This window comes from Saccopteryx bilineata, chromosome 3 (genome assembly GCF_036850765.1).
Source record: "Saccopteryx bilineata isolate mSacBil1 chromosome 3, mSacBil1_pri_phased_curated, whole genome shotgun sequence".
Lineage (NCBI taxonomy): Eukaryota > Metazoa > Chordata > Mammalia > Chiroptera > Emballonuridae > Saccopteryx > Saccopteryx bilineata.
The window spans coordinates 9,064,562-9,080,105 of record NC_089492.1 but is presented as its reverse complement, the minus strand read 5'-3'; the positions used below and the strand labels follow the sequence as shown (position 1 = coordinate 9,080,105).

Below are 15,544 nucleotides of genomic sequence, written 5' to 3'. Positions count from 1 at the left end.
CAGAAATGAAAAACTCAATTCACAAGCTGAAAAACGAAGTAACAAGCTTAGCTAATAGAACAGGTCAGATAGAAGAGAGGATTAGTGAAATAGAAGACAAGCAACTTGAGGCACAATAGAGAGAAGAAGAAAGAGACTCAAAAATTTTAAAAAATGAGATAGCCCTACAAGAATTATCTGACTCCATCAAAAAGAATAACATAAGAATAATAGGTATATCAGAGGGAGAAGAGAGAGAAAATGGAATGGAGAACATACTCAAACAAATAATAGATGAGAACTTCCCAAGCCTGTGGAAAGAACTAAAGCCTCAAGTTCAAGAAGCAAACAGAACTCCAAGTTTTCTTAACCCCAACAAACCTACTCCAAGGCATATCATAATGAAATTGACACAAACCAACAGCAAAGAAAAAATTCTCAAGGCAGCCAGGGAAAGGAAGAATACAACATATAAAGGAAGGCCCATTAGATTATCATCAGATTTCTCAGCAGAAACTCTACAAGCTAGAAGAGAGTGGACCCCAATATTTAAAGTCCTGAAAGAGAGGAACTCTCAGCCATGAATACTATACCCATCAAAGCTATCCTTCAAATATGAAGGAGAAATAAAAATATTCACAGATACAGAAAAGATGAGGGATTTTATCATCAGAAAACCCCACTCCAGGAATTACTAAAGGGGGTTCTCCAATCAGATACAAAGAACAAAAAAAAAACAGAGCCACAAGTTAAAGCTCCAAGAAGAACACAATAAAACCAAATTTAAACTGTGACAACAACAAAAAGAAAGGGGGGGAGAAGATGGAGATTAACAGTAGCAAAGGACGATGGAGTGCAAAAGTACTCACAAAATAGTTCGCTACAATGAACAGGGTAGGGACCCTTTTCATTACTCAAAGGTAACCACCATTGAAAAAACCACCACAGAAGCACATGAGATAAAAAAGATAGCAACAGAGGAAAGATGTATGGAATACAACCAAATAAAAACAAAAGATAGAAAAACGAAAGAGAAGGATCAAACAAGACACAAAACTAACAGAAAGCAAGATATAAAATGGCAATAGGGAACTCACAAGTGTCAATAATTACACTAAATGTAAACGGATTAAACTCACCAATAAAAAGGCACAGAGTAGCAGAATGGATTAAAAAAGAAAATCCAACTGTATGCTGCCTACAGGAAACTCATCTAAGTAACAAGGATAAAAACAAATTCAAAGTGAAAGGCTGGAAAACAATACTCCAAGCAAATAACATCCAAAAAAAAGCAGGTGTAGCAATACTCATATCGGATAATGCTGACTACAAGACAGGAAAAGTACTCAGAGACAAAAATGGCCATTTCATAATGGCTAAGGGGACACTGAATCAAGAAGACATAACAATTCTTAATATATATGCACCAAACCAAGGAGCACTAAAATATATAAGACAGCTACTTATTGATCTTAAAACAAAAACTGACAAAAATACAATCATACTTGGAGACCTCAATACACCGCTGACAGCTCTAGATTGGTCATCCAAACAGAGAATCAACAAAGACATAGTGGCCTTAAACAAAACACTAGAGAACCTGGATATGATAGACATCTACAGGACATTTCATCCCAAAGTGACTGAGTATACATTTTTCTCCAGTGTACATGGATCATTCTCAAGAATTGACCATATGTTGGGCCACAAAAACAACATTAGCAAATTCAGAAAAATCGAAGTTGTACCAAGCATATTTTCTAATCATAAAGCCTTGAAACTAGAATTCAACTGCAAAAAAGAGGAAAAAAATCCCACAAAAATGTGGAAACTAAACAACATACTTTTAAAAAATGAATGGATCAAAGAAGAAATAAGTGCAGAGATCAAAAGATATATACAGACTAATGAAAATGACAATACGACATATCAGAATCTATGGGATGCAGCAAAAGCAGTGATAAGAGGGAAGTTCATATCACTTCAGGCATATATGAACAAACAAGAGAGAGCCCAAGTGAATCACTTAACTTCCCACCTTAAGGAACTAGAAAAAGAAGAGGAAAACCCAAAACCAGCCGAAGAAAGGAGATAATAAAAATCAGAGCAGAAATAAATGAATTAGAGAACAGAAAAACTATAGAAAAAATTAATAGAACAAGGAGCTGGTTCTTTGAAAAGATCAACAAAATTGACAAACCCTTGGCAAGACTTACCAAGTAAAAAAGAGAAAGAACTCATATAAACAAAATCCAAAATGAAAGAGGAGAAATCACCACGGACACTGTAGATATACAAAGAATTATTGTAGAATACTATGAAAAACTTTATGCCACTAAATTCAACAACCTAGAAGAAATGGATAAATTCCTAGAACAATACAACCTTCCTAGACTGAGTCAAGAAGAAGCAGAAAGCCTAAACAGATCTATTAGTAGAGAAGAAATAGAAAAAACCATTAAAAACCTCCCCAAAAATAAAAGTCCAGGCCCAGACAGCTATACTAGCGAATTTTATCAAACATTCAAAGAAGACTTGGTTTCTATTCTACTCAAAGTCTTCCAAAAAATTGAAGAAGAAGCAATACTTCCAAACGCATTTTATGAGGCCAACATAACCCTCATACCAAAACCAGACAAGGATGGCACAAAAAAAGAAAACTACAGACCAATATCTCTAATGAATACAGATGCTAAAATACTAAACAAAATACTAGCAAATCGAATACAACAACATATTAAAAAAATAATACATCATGATCTAGTGGGATTCATCCCAGAATCTCAAGGATGGTTCAACATACGTAAAACGGTTAACGTAATACACCATATCAACAAAACAAAGAACAAAAACCACATGATCTTATCAATAGACGCAGAAAAGGCTTTTGATAAAATACAACACAATTTTATGTTTAAGACTCTCAACAAAATGGGTTTAGAAGGAAAATATCTCAACATGATAAAGGCCATATATGATAAACCATCAGCTAACATCATATTAAATGGCACTAAACTGAAGGCTTTCCCCCTTAAATCAGGAACAAGACAGGGTTGTCCACTCTCTCCACTCTTATTTAATGTGGTACTAGAGGTTCTAGCCAAAGCAATCAGACAAGACAAAGAAATAAAAGGCATCCATATCAGAAAAGAAGAAGTAAAGGTATCACTTTTTGCAGATGATATGATCCTATACATCGAAAACCCCAAAGAATCCACAAAAAGACTACTAGAAACAATAAGCCAATACAGTAAGGTCGCAGGATACAAAATTAACATACAGAAGTCAATAGCCTTTCTATATGCCAACAATGAAACAATTGAGAACGAACTCAAAAGAATAATCCCTTTCACGATTGCAACAAAAATAAAATAAAATACTTAGGAATAAACATAACAAAGAATGTAAAGGACTTATATAATGAAAACTATAAACCATTGTTAAGGGAAATCAAAAAAGATATAATGAGATGGAAGAATATACCTTGTTCTTGGCTGGGAAGAATAAATATAATCAAGATGGCTATATTACCCAAAGCAATATACAAATTTAATGCAATTCCCATCAAAGTTCCAATGACATTTTTTAAAGAAATAGAGCAAAAAATCATCAGATTTATATGGAACTATAAAAAACCCCGAATAGCCAAAGCAATCCTAAAGAAAAGGAATGAAGCTGGGGGCATTACAATACCTGACTTCAAACTCTATTATAGGGCCACGACAATCAAAACAGCATGGTATTGGCAGAAAAATAGACACTCAGACCAATGGAACAGAATAGAAAGTCCAGCCTGACCTGTGGTGGCGCAGTGGATAAAGCGTCAACCTGGAAACACTGAGGTTGCCGGTTCGAAACCCTGGGCTTGCCTGGTCAAGGCGCATATGGGAGTTGATGCTTCCTGCTCCTCCCCTTCTCTCTCTCTCTCTCTCTCTCCTCTCTATAATGAATAAATAAAATCTAAAAAAAAAAAAAGAATAGAAAGTCCAGAAATAAAACCCCATATATATAGTCAAATAATTTTTGATAAAGGGGCCAACAACACACAATGGAGAAAAGAAAGCCTCTTCAATAAATGGTGCTGGGAAAACTGGAAAGCCACATGCAAAAGAATGAAACTGGACTACAGTTTGTCCCCCTGCACAAAAATTAACTCAAAATGGATCAAAGATCTAAACATAAGACCTAAAACAATTAAGTACATAGAAGAAGACATAGGTACTCACCTCATGGACCTGGGTTTTAAAGAGCATTTTATGAATTTGACTCCACAGGCAAGAGAAGTGAAGGTAAAAATTAATGAATGGGACTACATCAGACTAAGAAGTTTTTGCTCAGCAAGAGAAACTGATAACAAAATAAACAGAAAGCCAACTAAATGGGAAATGATATTTTCAAACAACAGCTCAGATAAGGGCCTAATATCCAAAATATACAAAGAACTCATAAAACTCAACAACGAACAAACAAACAATCCAATAAAAAAGTGGGAAGAGGATATGAACAGACACTTCTCCCAGGAAGAAATACAAATGGCCAACAGATATATGAAAAGATGCTCATCTTCTTTAGCTATTAGAGAAATGCAAATCAAAACTGCAATGAGATACCACCTCACACCTGTTCAATTAGCTATTATTAGCAAGACAGGTAATAGCAAATGTTGGAGAGGCTGTGAAGAAAAAGAAACCCTCATCCACTGTTGGTGGGAATGTAAAGTAGTACAACCATTATGGAAGAAAGTATGGTGGTTCCTCAAAAAACTGAAAATAGAACTACCTTATGACCCAGCAATCCCTCTACTGGGTATATACCCCAAAACCTCAGAAACATTGATACGTAAAGACACATGCAGCCCCATGTTTATTGCAGCATTGTTCACAGTGGCCAGGACATGGAAACAACCAAAAAGCCCATCAATAGATGACTGGATAAAGAAGATGTGGCACATATACACTATGGAATACTACTCAGCCATAAGAAATGATGACATTGGAACATTTACAGCAAAATGGTGCGATCTTGATAACATGATACAAAGCGAAATAAGTAAATCAGAAAAAACCAGGAACTGCATTATTCCATACGTAGGTAGGACATAAAAGTGAAACTAAGAGACATTGATAAGAGTGCGGCGGTTACGGGGGGGCGGGGGAATGGGAGAGGGAAAGGGGGAGGGGGAGGGGCACAAAGAAAACAAGATAGAAGGTGACAGAGGACAATCTGACTTTGGGTGATGGGTATGCAAAATAACTGAACGACAAGATAACCTGGACTTGTTATCTTTGAATATATGTATCCTGATTTATTGATGTCACCCCATTAAAAAAATAAAATTATTATAAAAAAAAGAAAGAAATAAAGAATGTCTTTGATCAGCTCATTAGTAGACTGGACACAAGTGTAATAAACATCTCTGCACTGGAAGATCTCTCAGTAAAAATCTCCGTACTGAAAAGCAAAGAGAAAAAAATTACTTAAAAATAAAACATAATAAACAAGAACTGTGAGACAACTACAAACGTGGTAATACACATGGAACGACAACTGGAGAGGAGAGAAAGGAACAGAAAAAGTATGTCAAGCAGTAATAACTGAGTATTTCCCCCCAATGATGTCAGACACCAACCATAGATTCAGGAAGCTCAGAGAACACCAAGTAAGGTGAATAAAAATGAATTCAAAATCTCAAACCTATGTATTCTAACTGCAGATAAAGAAAATATATGTAAAGTCTGGAAATACTGAAAGAAGTCAAGCATTTCTGTGTGTGTGTGTGTGTGTGTGTGTGTGTGTGTGTGTGTGTGTGTGTATTTTTCTGAAGTTGGAAACAGGGAGGCAGTCAGACAGACTCCAGCATGCGGGATCCACCCAGCATGCCCACCATGGGGTAATGTTCTGCCCCTCTGGGGCGTTGCTCTGTTGCTACCAGAGCCATTCTAGTGCCTGAGGCAGAGGCCATGGAGCCATCCCCAGCGCCCGGGCCATCCCTGCTCCAATGGAGCCTTGGCTGTGGGAGGGGAAGAGAGAGACAGGGAGGAAGGAGAGGGGTAGGGGTGGAGAAGCAGATGGGCGCTTCTCCTGTGTGCCCTGGCCGGGAATCAAACCTGGGACTCCTGCACGCCAGGCCGACGCTCTACCACTGAACCAACAGGCCAGGGCCTAAAGCATTTATTTGCCACTGTTTCTGCAATTTTTTTTCTTTATGAATGTGTACCTTGTTCAACAGAAACACGACAATAAGGTATTTGAGAATACAAGTAAGACTCCTCATCTTGCTATAAAAGCAAGATGAATTTTAGTTCAGCAAAAAACAGATAAGCACCCAGGCAGGACAGTTCAGTAGGTTAGAGCATCATCACAAAGTTTAGAGGTTGCCAGTTCAATCCCCATGCAGGACACATACAGACAAGGCTCAATGTTCCCATTTTTCTCTCTCTCTCCCTCTCTCTCTCTCTTGCTAAAATAAATAAATTGAAAAGAAATTCTTCTAATCGATAAGGTATTTGAATTTTATGTTTATTATTAAATAATTTTTCCATTTCATTTCTATTGTGGATAATGAAAAAAAACGACAAAAAAAATGTGCTGTCTTGCCCATTTTTAAGTGTACTGAATTATATTGTGTTTTCATTTTCATTTGTCTTGAGATATATTCTGACATTCCTTGAAGTATCCTCTTTGACCCACTGGAGGATCAACAGTGTATATTTTAGGGTCCATGTATTTGTGAATTTGTTAGTTTTCCCCCTGTTCTTGATCTCTAGTTTCATTCCACGCCAACTGTAACGACATCAGAGCCCACAGCCACCATTTAGCACCGTGCTGGCTGTGAACAGCTATGACAGAGGACCTGGACACAGCTGAGCAGTAGCCCTGGGTGAGAGGACATGAACTCTCAGGAAGCCTGGGTCACCAACCCCAGCAGATGGGAACCCAACACTGAGAGTCGGAATGTCCTCTAGAAAGGACAGTGTTTTACGTGGTACAAACTTTCATCCTCCAGGGTGACATCAGCGAACTTGGGAAAATTAGTTCACAATTCACTTTTGTTCGTTGAGATTTAGAAATTATCCAAGTGAAGACAAATGACACATAAACTATATTTTATAAAAGTACATTATAACACAAACTATATAAATAAATTTGCTTATATAAAAAGAAGTGCATGTGCTTGTTATTGTGAGTGAGTGAGTGAGTGAGTGAGTGAGTGAGTGAGTGAGTTATATAAATCCATGAGCATGACAGTATTTACATCTCACCCCTTCTATCACTTTGCCCAGGATGTCACAGCGTCCAGGGTCCGTCACCACTGAGGATGTTGTGAGTGGTCCCCCATCTCCTCCCACGTAAATTGAACATGGACACAGTGCGGCAGCCACCCCTTCAGATTTGCCAGAGTCCATCACTCACCCAAAGCAGGTGTCATACCACATAATTCAATCTAGTTCCTATTGTATCGATAGGTGTCCCCGTTTCATACCTTGACAAAAATATTCAGGGAAATGCAGAATTTCCCCAGGATACTCCCACTGCTGAGATCCTTCAGCTCAGGACTGTTGAGCAGTTCCACAGTCTCCGTCACCACATACAGGTTCATCTCTGCTCTTCGGCACTGCCCCAGAAATGATGGCTCTGGGTCCCTCAGTTTCCTGGGGAGAGGGGAGGGTCAGAGTGGAAAGAGGCGTCCTCTCAGGTCACCCTGGGGTACCCTCATCATCAGGACCAGGAAGGGTGCAGAGACTTTTGATAGGTATTCCCTCTGTGAGTAGAAGAATCTTGGCATGTGGTTAAGTTACAAGGAAAGGAAAACATCTTTGCTCTGCGGGGCGGAGGGGCCCCATTTCTGATGCGATGTGGGAAGGAGACAGTGCATGCCATTGGTGAATGGCGTCTGCATTTTCCAAAATTATACTGGTCCTGGGAGGGGCGTCAGAAGTCCATGCGAGGGCCTCTCACGTGAAGAGGCAGGAAGGAGACGGGTCCTCAGTGACCAGAGTCCTCAGGAAGCCCTGCTGTCAGAGCTGGGGAATCCCTCATCCACACGGTCCAGGGGCTCAATCAGGGTGTGGGGGGAGCACGTGGATCAGTACGGTGGAGCAGGAAGATTCTGGGTGGTTTTTCATGACACGTACATGGGTTGTTTATAGATGAGCTGTTGGTAGGTGGCTGCAGGGCTGACTGACGATACAGGTCTGGGAGGGGCAGGGAGGGGTTTGAAGCACTGAGGGCAGATTTCATCTCCATTTCTGTCCTGAGACTCAACTCTGGTTCCGCTGACAGCCCCTCTGGGGTGGGCACCCTGGGTAACAGCCTCGTGGGATTCTGAGACCCTTAAGTTGCTTTCCAATGAGGGAGGTCACTGGGCCTCCAGTGTGGGTTACCCCGTTACTTTTGAGGGGAAGTTAAGGCTCTTTCTGTGTCTCTAAGATGTGTTGTCATCTAACATTTACTCACCTCCAAACCTCAGCTCTGTCCCCTTCATCCAGGTAGGATAAGCTCCACCTCCCTGATTCCTGCTGCTCCTGAAAATGCCAAGCTCTGCCCCATCCCCGGGCTTAAACCGTCACCTGGACTCCTTCCTCCTGCTCTTTGAGTCTTTTATTCTCAGGACAGAGTTCAGCCCTCAGCTCCACAGAGACCCAAGCAGAGTCCCCTCCATCCAGCCCTCCTTCTCAGACCAGTAACTACCCTCAGAGCTCCCATCAGGACCTGTAACTACCTTCAGGGGAAACGCATGCCCTGCCTAAATCCATTTGTTAAAAGTATCTACTTGCCTTCTTATTTGTATTTCTAGAATTATTGCTAGATATTAAATGCTACATATTAAATATTGTTAGAAATTAAATTATCTATTATTAGATAATAAAATGAATTGATGAAATTGGAGGCTCTTTAACTGCTGAAGGAATTTCCAGGACAAATATTATTTTCCTGCACCTAAAAAAATCCTCATATGCTTTATAATATAAACAGTCTTTGTTAATATTAGTTCCAGTAAGAGACTTACAGAACGTCAGAAATACCGAAAATGTGCCTTGTCCTCTTAATTAATTTTCATCCTCTAATTAGCCTGTGATTCTGACTGGTTGTTTATTTTAGCAATTCTGCATTGATAGAAATAATATTTAAATTGAAATTTCTGTTTCTAAAAGGTGTAAGGACATCAGCTCTTTATTGAGTCCTTACAGGATATTTGAAGATCTGTCATCACCCACGGGCACCGAGTTCAGCTAAATACTAGGACAATGGGTAAACTTTATTTAATCAAACATGTCAGAGACTTTGTCTCGCTTAAATTCGTACTTCAGCCCTGGCTGGTTGGTTCAGTGGAAGAGCGTCGGCCTGGCGTGAGGAAGTCCCGGGTTCAATTCCCAGCCAGGGCACACAGGAGAAGTGCCCATCTGCTTCTCTACCCCCCCTCCCCTCCTTCCTCTCTGTCTCTCTCTTCCCCTCCCGCAGCAAAGGCTCCATTGGAGCAAAGATGGCCCAGGCGCTGAGGATGGCTCTGTGGCCTCTGCCTCAGGCACTAGAAGGGCTCTGGTCACAACAGAGCAAGGCCCCGGATGGGCAGAGCATCGCTCCCTGGTGGGCGTGCCAGGTGGATCCTGGTTGGGCGCATGCGGGAGTCTGTCTGACTGCCTCCCCATTTCCAGCTTCAGAAAAATACAATAAATTCATACTTCATTAATTTAGTTTTACTGCTATTTTCACACTCGCTGCATGTCTCCTGCCACACTATATATGTTTTAGGACAGGGATTTTTATCTGTCTTAGCATTACTTTATTCTCACCTCAAAATAGCATAGCAATGGAGAATTGCAGCTTTAATAAATACGTATTAGATCACTAATAACCATTAGTGAATGAATGAATGTATGAATGCCCAGAAGAGCAGCATGATCGGACATGCCATTCTCTTCATTCTGAGCCTCAGGAACAAAGTCTATCAGACACCCCCTCGCCCACGGGGACAGCACCGCTTGGGGGCTGTTGACCAGCTCCTTTCCCTCCTGTGTCCTCACCTCTTCTGAAGTTCTGTCCAGGTTTCATGTGGGGTGCTGACAATCTGATACTCAAAGGAGGACCCTTGGCACTGAGTGGCCTCCCCCGAGAAGCTCACATCTACCCCAGCATCCACACTGCCACCTGCCTGCTGCTTGTTGACCACAGTGTCACTGAAGAGGACAGGAGCTTTTACAGCAGCATCTGGAACCAGACAAGGTGGGCTGAGCGTTAGCCTGGAATTCCCTCGGGACCAGCTGGGAGATGGATGGAGACGGAAACACTGAGCCCTCATCGCCCCACCCTCCTACTCAACTGAGTCTCTCAGCCAGAAAGCTAACTCATCAATTCATCCTGTGAGTGTACATTACCACTGAGGACAGTGTTTGTGTCCACCCAGGGGCTGGATGACAGGGATGATGTCCTACACCTGAGAAATGATGATGTCACTTGCACCTGGGTCCAGGAGACCCACAGCATCATCTCTCCAGGCACAGTGTCAGCCCCAGGAGGGGGCTCACAATCAGTAAATGTTTGGGACTTGAAGCCAGACTGACTTGGGTTTGATCCAACTCCTTCCAGTTCCCAGGTATGTAACTGAGAACAAATTATTTTATAAGCTTTTACTCTTATGTAAAATGGGGATCATATTCCTGGATCATGAGGCTGCTGTCAGTATTAAATGAACCTGGGGTCATGATTAGTAACTTCTCAGATATTTAGTTGCTTGATCCTTGTCCATAGACGAGGTAAATCCTGAGGGCCCCCTGTGTGGGGGTCTCAGAATGTCTTGCATTCTGTACCCCTGCTCTCTGACCCCTGTTTGCAGCCCGGGCCTCCTACGCCCCTGGCTGACAATACCTGGGACCGGAGAACTTGGTTCGAGGATGTGCAAGAGGGAGATGTCAAGTGGAATGTCAGGAAGTTCCCAGAACAGTGAGCGAGACTTCTTCCTCCGTACTAGAGTAAAGCGACGTATTTTGGTGGCACTCAGCAAGCATTTGACAGACCTGAGTTCTTCGTCTCCAATCTCTTTGACCAATTCCTTGGTAGCTCTCTCAAACATGGAGGGCATGTTGCTAGTAGCAGAGAGAAGAGAAGTACAAAGACCAGGTGGGTCTTACAGATGAGATTCATTGAGTTTTCATGTGCCATGCAGAAAGAGCTGACAGTGACTTGAATATTTCATAGGTTTTGTCCTCTCTACACAGGAGGAGCATGCGTGTGCAAACGGTCCCCATGTCAGCTGGGAAGTCCTTTTCTTATGCCACTTAAGTTACAGCTGACCAAACATACAACTTAATCACCACCCCAACAAGGGAACGGCATTTTATGTGTGTGGGTCACCTACGTTCAAGGTGGCAAAGCCCATGCTGTTGAAGATTTTATACAGTCTTGCTGTAGCTGAAATGAAACAGGAGGGCAGCCCCCCAGTATGGGCGGAGATGGTGAGATAACACCCCAGAAGCCTGCTTTGTTGTGCTGAGTGGACCATCCTTCACCAGAAAACTGTCAAGTGCCTCATTTCCCCTGAGCAGGAAGAGTGTGACTCTCACTCATCTTTGAAACGCTTTCAATTTCAAAGAATGACGTCAGCAAGATGGCAGACAGGCCTCTTCAGCCCTCATCCGCCCACAGAGGCACCGGTGTTGACGACCACCGTGGACAAGTGCACCGCTGTGGGGGCCCAGAGCCTGGCAGAGGTCCCAGCACTCAGCGCGAGCGAACACCCAGGAATGGGGGCACTGAGGGGTGAGGCCGTGCACAGTCACCCCACACCCTTCCCCCCAAGGCAGCACAGTGCAGGGGACACAAACCCCTCCACCCAGGGTTTCTCCCACGGGGAAGTGAGGGCACAGTGAGCACCCGGCTCCCCAGCCGCGCAGGATGCTCCTAAGAGCCCTGCTTCTTTGCCAGCCCACCCAGAGGCAGATTAAGGTCGTTTGAGGCTCAGGGCGCTGAAGAAATACAGGGTCCCTTCCAATAGAAAAAAAAAAATGTAACGTTGCAGGTTTTGCGGGGCCCTTCAGAAGTCGCGACCCAGGGCACTTGCCCAGTGCGCCCTCCATTAAATCCGCCTCTGACCCCACCCAGAACCCCGAGGTGGATCGGCAGCGCCGAAGACTCTGAGGACAGGTGTTTGTAATGGACAGGTGAGTGTGCAGCATTGCTCCGCCATAGAAAGAAGGAACTCTTGACACGCACGACAGCGCAGAGGGACCTGGAGAGATTATGTGTGTGACATAAATCAGGCTGAGAAAGACAATGCCATATGATTATACTTATATGTGAAATCTGGGGGGGGGGGGGGATCAAATGACTAAAAACAAAGCGGAAACAGACCATAGACACAGAGAATAGGATTACGGTTGCCAAAAGGAAGAGGATTAAGATGGTGGAAGAAAACTGTATCACAGACACACCCCTTAGCCTTCCAGGGAGGCACGTTGCTACCAGAACTCTTCCTTAGCGGGGAGGACTCGGGAGAAGTGCTAACTTTGGGGGTGGGTGTCAAGCTAGAACAAACCAGAAACCCCTCTGCTCGTCTCACAACCCTACTCTGAACATCGCTGTCTCTGACCACAGCGTCCTCTCTTCTTGTTCACCCCCTGGTCCCGGGTAGAACTCACCAGGCTGTATGTGTGTGTCTCACAGGGAAAGGTTCCGATGAGCAGGCTCCGTCCAGCCTCCAGACGCCGCAGGTCAGACTCGCTCCAGAGATCAGAGAGCTGTGCTCTGCCCGTCAGGGTTTCTTTCCGGCACCAGGTCCCTGACCCGCTTTGCAGAGCAATGTCCTGGGAAATACGACAGAAGGCCCTGTCTCCCCCAGAGGACCAGGTCTGGGCTGAAGTCTGGGTCTGGCAATCTCAGCTCCCAGGTCAGATGCAGGGTGATGGAGATAGGGGCCACACTCACCTCCGACCGGGACCACGCTGGAGTGACAGGTAAACTAAGGAGAAATCGACCTGAACAAGCAGCTGCAGGCTGGCTGAAGAGATGTCTTATAACTATGGACTCACAGAAGAAGCCACCTCAAGACCAGTGGGAAGAGGGAGGTCTCGAAAGGGCTGGCCCGGCTCCCAGGGGTGGTGACTGAGACACTAAAGGTTTAGGAGGGTGGCTGGAGATTAGAAAGCGGCCCTGAGACAAGTCCTTGGGGTGAACTTTGAAACGTCATCTCCTGTGGGACAGAACGCTGCCTTAGAAACCACTGATAAGATTGTTTAATGGAAGCTTCTGAACCTTTGAACCCTTTCCTGCAGAGCTGCAAGGTTTTAGTCAATCATCCTTCTCTGTTCCTGAGCCTATGCTCTGCTAACTTGCTTACTGATGAAAGAAACAAATTAATACAATGAGTCTGCAGAGATCTGGGCTCTCAGTCCAAGAGGCTGGGAGTCCCCTGTACCCATCTCTTTTTTATATGTGTCTTGTGTGTTTTTTCTTCAGTCCTGCAGCTCCTTCTTCTCATGCACACCCATTGCCAAGCTGGTCTCAGCAATGGGCACCCACCATGGGGTTTGAAATAAACATGGAGAAGAAGGATGTAAGGCCAGGAGCCATGGCTGTCACTATCAAAGCAGCCGCCTGGCCCATGCAGGTTCCTATTGGATTCGGGCAGATGGTAAAGAAATGGCAGAGTCGGAGGATGGTGGGCCATCCTATTTATTGGTGTCTCACCAAGACAGGCAAACCACAAAAGAAGACAAGGGAAAAGCAGAAAACCAGCTTTTCCCATGAAGGGCAAGGGATCAGGGAAGCCCCTGCAATCGTGATAGCAGGAACTGAGTGAGTAAGCTCCTGGTCTGTCCCACTTTATAGTGTAGAAAACCAAAATCCCTTAATCCAATATACAAACAAGGAAGTCTCTGATACAAAGTCACTTATCCGAGGCATAATTGGATTCCTCATGAGAGTGCACCACCCAGATTATACAATCAGTCAAGGGTGATGGGAAAAGCTTAGTCCTAAAACCAAACCTTAGGCTACAACGACCTGGCCTGCTTATAGCCTGTCCCCCACACCCAATATAAGTCACAAGCGAGCAAACATATATATCATATTTACAAACTTATTTGACCAACATTCCACCCCTTTTGCTCGCTTTACAATCTAAACCACAGGCATCTTCCATGATGGTCATTGTGCAAGGAGTGGGATACATTGCATAAACAGAAATAGTACCAACTACAGCAATAGGATTAACAGATCAAAAACTATGGCCGAAATAAGAGAGCTGTCAGTGGCACCAAGAGAGGAAAATCCTTTCCCTCTGGCAGAATACAGGCCAGAGTTTTGTCTGCAGACAGCACCATAGCTGGCACCAGAGGCCGCCCTGAGCGGGCATACCAAACCTTATTGGCCAATACACCAGCATCTGCTGGTTCTATGTGTAGTAAAATAGGAGAACTCATTATTGGCCATAAAGAAATTACAAAGGTGCCCTTCAAAATGCTGTCCCCTTGAGCACTCAAGGGATAATACACTTCTACCTTAGGTGGCCAGATGCTGGTTGTCCAAGGAGTTAACTGGACGTCCACCTCTAACGCCTTTCCCCATGGTGCCAACAAGGCCACCCATCTCAGATGGGGGGCCTGTACAGTCCAGGGCCAAGTCCATTGAAGCCGTTGTCCTTTAAGAAGGGCTGTTGGAGCAGGCAAGAGCACGTTGCCCTGCTGTCCGAAACCTGACTTGAGTAAAATGTCCTTGGTGCATATCTGCAACTGAATGGGGGCAGCTGTCCGATGCAGGAGAGCCTCTACTGGAGCTGGGCTCCCCCGTCGAGGTCGCTCATTCAAAATCCGGAGTACTGTCCATAAGCGGTATGTCCATCCAGTAAGAGAGCCGGTGCCCCCCTCCTGTCACAGTCCCTGCTTTAAGAGTCCATTATACCGCTCAATGATACCAGCAGCCTGGGGGTGGTAGGAAACATGGTACTTCCAGTCCACCCCCAGCTTTTGAGCCCATTGCCTCACCATTGAACCAGTGAAGTGGGTACCATTGTCACTTTCAAGGACCAGCAGTTGCCCGTATGCAGCACTCAGGCGGTCCAGAGCCTGTATGACTGCCCTCTGGTCAGGGTTACGAGCGCGGTAAGCAGCAAGCAGCCCGGTGGCAGTATCTACACAAGTGACTGCATACTGGTACCCTTCTGACTTTGGTAAGGGTCCAATAATGTCTATCTGCCATCGTGTCAGTGGAACATGACCCCTCTGAATCTGTCCAGGCGACACCAGTGGTCTCCGAGGGTGTTCCTTGGAACATACTGCACATTGCTCACAGGCTGCAAGTACCTCTGCATAGGACACAGGCAAGTTCCAAGCCTTAACCGTAGCCCACATAGTTTTCTGTCCTGCATGGAGCAGGCGCCGGTGGAGCCACTGTGCCACATCACCTGCAGGGGCAGTCTCCAACCATCGCACCCTTGCCAACGTATCTGCCTCATCATTCCCAGGATGGGCTAGAGGGGCATGCCCTGTGATATGATATACTGTCACCTGCTTCTGGTGTCCTATTTCCCATAAGTCCTGCCACATAGCCTGACCCCATAGTGGATGGTGCA

The 15,544-nt window shown here is 44.2% G+C and overlaps 1 protein-coding gene across 2 annotated transcripts in view; it reads right to left on the bottom strand.

The window, feature by feature from the left end:
* Window positions 1-15,544, bottom strand: part of LOC136329466 (gasdermin-C-like) — a 123,425-nt gene that overhangs the window by 18,926 nt on the left and 88,955 nt on the right. The window contains exons 1-4 of one of the 2 annotated variants that reach the window (XM_066265668.1): window positions 12,615-13,110; window positions 10,846-11,063; window positions 10,005-10,188; window positions 7,463-7,631 (exon numbers count right to left, since the gene is read on the bottom strand). The exons of the other annotated variant lie outside the window; for it this stretch is intronic. Of the exons in view, the coding sequence (XP_066121765.1) occupies window positions 7,463-7,631; window positions 10,005-10,188; window positions 10,846-11,059 (567 nt within the window). The 5' untranslated portion in view covers window positions 11,060-11,063; window positions 12,615-13,110. Of the gene's footprint in view, window positions 1-7,462; window positions 7,632-10,004; window positions 10,189-10,845; window positions 11,064-12,614; window positions 13,111-15,544 lie in introns of those variants that run through there. 2 annotated transcript variants of the gene reach the window in all.